The 4,047-nt window shown below is 43.1% G+C and overlaps 1 protein-coding gene across 1 annotated transcript in view; it reads right to left on the minus strand.

Annotated features, from left to right (window-relative positions):
• EVA1A (eva-1 homolog A (C. elegans)) overlaps positions 1-2,634 on the minus strand; it is a gene marked incomplete at its 5' end in the record, with an annotated part of 13,454 nt that extends 10,820 nt beyond the window's left edge. Inside the window, one exon of the mRNA XM_010133194.1 lies at positions 2,470-2,634. Coding sequence (XP_010131496.1) covers positions 2,470-2,634 — 165 coding nt within the window. The remainder of the gene's footprint in view (positions 1-2,469) is intronic.
• Between the last annotated feature and the right edge of the window lie 1,413 nt (positions 2,635-4,047).

Here is a 4,047-nt window from a genome sequence, read left to right on the forward strand (position 1 = left end):
CAGCAGGAAATCAATAGAAGAGTTTTGGAAAATCTTTGAATTCAGATGTAGGCACCAACATGTCCTCTAATCTCTCCTTTGTTCTCTCTGTCTGGTAAAGCTATGTCTGCACAGGTGGTTGGATTTTTCTCCACTGGTATTACTGTAAAGAAATGCTTGGAAGCAGGGTAAATTTTCCATTTCTAAAAACTGGAAACCTCAGAGCATCTGCAGGAGCACTATGCCTCTAAACTGAATCTTGCTGACAGATCTAGAGTCATTCAGCTCTCCCCACAGCAGGCACTTGAAGCCTCATGTGTTTGCTTGTGCACTGATACCTAAGACACCACCGGGTCAGGAGGACATCCACACAGAGATGGCAGGTATGGGGAAAGATGTAGGGGAAACTCTCACCCTTCTAGGGGAGCATCTGGAAGCCAGGTGAACACCCCATATCATCTCAAAGGACACATTTATATAACTAAATTCTGCCCAAGATGTCTGGCTCTAAACTAGTTTATCTAAAATCCCTTACATCAATGCAAATGAAGTGCAACACCAGGACATAATCTCATCTATATTTCATAACGATGTATCTCATCATAAAGAGGATGCTGAGTTAGATGGCTCCAGGGTCCTGCTGCGGCTTTAAGAGTTTTCTACAACTCTGCATTAGAGCCCAGTTAAAGCGGCTGGGCTGCAGCTGCACGGAGCTGGTAGATATGAACCTGGTGTTTCTGTGCCACGGTCTCTTACATATCCAGTTTTGGGTTAGGGACAAGCCACCTGCCACGCACTGTCAATCCATCCACGGGATCTTACTAGGGCTAAGGTTTAAATTATACTTGCAGTGGGGGCATGTGCTAGATCAGCCAGGAAAGGCTCAGATGGCCCCCACTCCTGTTGGGTATGGGACACCCATCATAAACCATGCTGGGCAATAATGGTGTAGGGCATAACTCCTCTCATGAGAGACGTGAGAAGAATCTTTTTCTCTTTTTATTTACTTCTGACTTGTCCAAAGAACAGAGGCAATCAAATAAGTTTTTAAATGAATACTCGTCTGCATAGAATATACTCTGGCAAAGAGCACCACAAAACCACAGAACTGGTTTTGTCATCTGCAGGATTGTACAAGTACAGACAGGGAAGACAGAAAATGACTGGAGTTATGCAGGAGTGAAAAAACAAACCAACCAAATTTCACAAAGGCCATGTCTTGCTACACTATGCAGCTTCCCGGTCTGCCATTCATTCCAGGATCATACTAAAAGACATCCCCTTTCTTCCTTACTAGCTTTGAAGACCTTGTCTGCCTCATCAGTTATTCTGCTACTGGTTTTCTGTTCACTGCCCCTTCTTAGCTGTTCTCAGTCACTTGAACTGTTTCCCTGAGACTTTACACCAAAGCTGAGCAAAGTTATTTCAGCTAGCAGTAAATCTGTCCAACACGACAGTGTAAGCATAGGAGAGGTTATGCCTGATACCAGACTGACTTTAGCAAATAGTTCTAATAAAAGAAATAAAACGGGAAGGGAGATTACAGAAACGTCCAAATATTTCCTTTTGCTATTTTTGAAATACTCTTTTAACTTTTAATTTCAAAATGACATCTTTGTTTGAAAAGTGGGGTATATTTTTAAGTTAATGAATAAACGATGTGAAAACTAAACAGAAGGTGTCATTTGTAGATGTGAAATGTTTAGATGAGTGAAAAAGAGTTCAGGATATGGTTTTTTCTTGCTTAAAAGAATCACCAGGGTCTCAAAATGTATTTTGGGATAAGTCAAATTCTTTTCCGTGACAACTTTTCACTAAGGCCTCCAAACAGACAAATCTGTTGTTGCTGACTCTTTAATTATCTGTGAATTGACTATCCAAGCTGTGGGTTTACTTTGCCAGGAGTGCGGACAGAGACAAGGTAGCTCTGACCGTACCCACCCTAGAGCTGAAGCTCTGGGAGCACAGGCTGGGAATTTCAGAAGCAATGTCATATACCAACTTGTGCGTGTTGGGAAACACAATGCAAAACCGCCAAGTAATCCAATACGTGCTCACCTGTGCTTTCCCATTATTCATACATCTTCCCTTCCTCCTACTCACCTATCCCTGTAGATCACTAAGATTTTACTTCATTCATATCTCTTGACTTTGCATTTTATTAAAATAGCATCATATTTCAAAGCTCTCTGAAAAACTGTGTGTTCTCCGTGAAGCAGATCTACTGTCTCTGCCCTGCTTTTTGTTTTGCCACTGTAGTAGATGGCTCTGCAAAATATTTCTGTGATGGCCATGACTATTTCAAGAAACACAGTGTGCATTTCACATTTCACTTTAGTCCATTGCTGGTCACACCTTGGACCTTCTCTTTCTGACTGTGACAGGGGTGGGGTTTGGGAACAATGGAGAAACCCAGATGAGGGGAGATGGAAGGGGACAGTTACTGCCACACAGTTAGGTTTGGGCCAACACTGCGATAATCACAGCTACCTGGGAGAGCTCGCCCTATGCTGGAAGGAGAGACATCAGAAAGGAACACGCCGTCCTCTATAACATTGGGATCAAACACTCTTGGCCGCAGTGGAAAATGTGGCTTCTGAAATCCTTGGTAATTGGTTGGTCTTGGCTGAGTTTCATGCAGAAGCTTCTTGGGAACTGGAAGAGAGGAGTAAAAAAGGGCACAGCTGTTAGAGTGAGTTATTTCAGCTGGTCAGAATGAGAATTACATTATGCTGTGGGGTTAGCTGATACGTAATTATAACGTGTGCAGACCAAACAGACACTCATTTACCACTGTGATGAACTCTCTCAAATGCCAGCACAGAGACATTCAAAGAGAGAATGCTGGAAACTATAAAATTATTAAGATAGTGTTTATTTACAGTTAAGCTTGGAAACTAGACTTAGGATCAGATGCAGACATCTTATTTAGACACCCATCTTAGAAACTGAATGCCTAGTAAGCCAGGCTTTGGCCTCAGCCCTAAGCTTCAGAGTACTCCAGCTAGACACCTCTGTTCCTACCACAAGAGTGGGCTGGGCAGGATGCCCTGTAATGATGGGGACTATAGGGCATGCCCGTGTAGCTGCCTCTCTCCACACATCGAGTTGCAGGCTCAAGAATACACATCAACTGTCAACTCCAGTTCCACAAAACCAGCCTCTGGAGGATGCTGTTCATGTGAAATCATCACCACAGACATAAGAATCACTACCTGTAAGAAAACCTCCCCAGCCTGTGGGATCCAAAATACACCGCTCTCTGTGTTTTGTCAGCCACAGCATTAGCAATACGCAGGTGAAATAGGTTGATATGTGACAGTTTTGTTGGGACCTCTATGGTCTCTGCCCTGGACCAAAGCATGCCTTAGTAAGAAGTGTATTTCCTCCTCCTTGATGTTGCAAGGCCAGCTTTTCAGCTGTGCATCCACATAAAGAAATCAAAGTCAGTGAAGCTACCTCAGTGTAGCTGCACCCTCTGAAGGTGAATCCACACAGTATATTCACTAACTTGCCCTGTAGGGACAAAGCAGCATGTGGAACTGAACCAGTTCTCAGCTACAGCCAACACTTGAAGCTATTTCAGAGCAAAGTGCATCTCCATACAAAGAGAAGAAACACATATACAGGCGATTCTGCTCGGAAATCAGAGGAATGGATTGATGAAAGACAAAAGTAAAGAAATTAAAATTTCCAGAGGAGAAAGATGTATTCTCCCTGTCAGTGACTGTATACTAATATATACATAAAAGCACCATTTTGTCCCTGCAGACAACCAAGAATTTAGCATGTTAAAGACACAGACTGTTGAGAACTAGGCACAAGTTCACTAGATCCACAGAAACCCCAAAGGAAGATTTCTCAAATGCTCATATATCCTTTCTTCAAGTCTAATGGCAACTGCATCTCTTGTCCCAAGCAGGCTGCCACTTCCTAGTGCCTCAGTCTCCCCACTGCTCCGTTACAGATCATGCTATCTCGTCTCCACTCTTCACAGGGGTGTGAAGAAACATAATTAAAAATGCAAAGCACTTTGAGATCTTTGGCAGAAGCATGAAGGAGGACTTG

Source organism: Buceros rhinoceros, unplaced genomic scaffold, assembly GCF_000710305.1.
Source record: "Buceros rhinoceros silvestris isolate BGI_N320 unplaced genomic scaffold, ASM71030v1 scaffold33, whole genome shotgun sequence".
Taxonomy (NCBI): Eukaryota; Metazoa; Chordata; class Aves; order Bucerotiformes; family Bucerotidae; genus Buceros; species Buceros rhinoceros.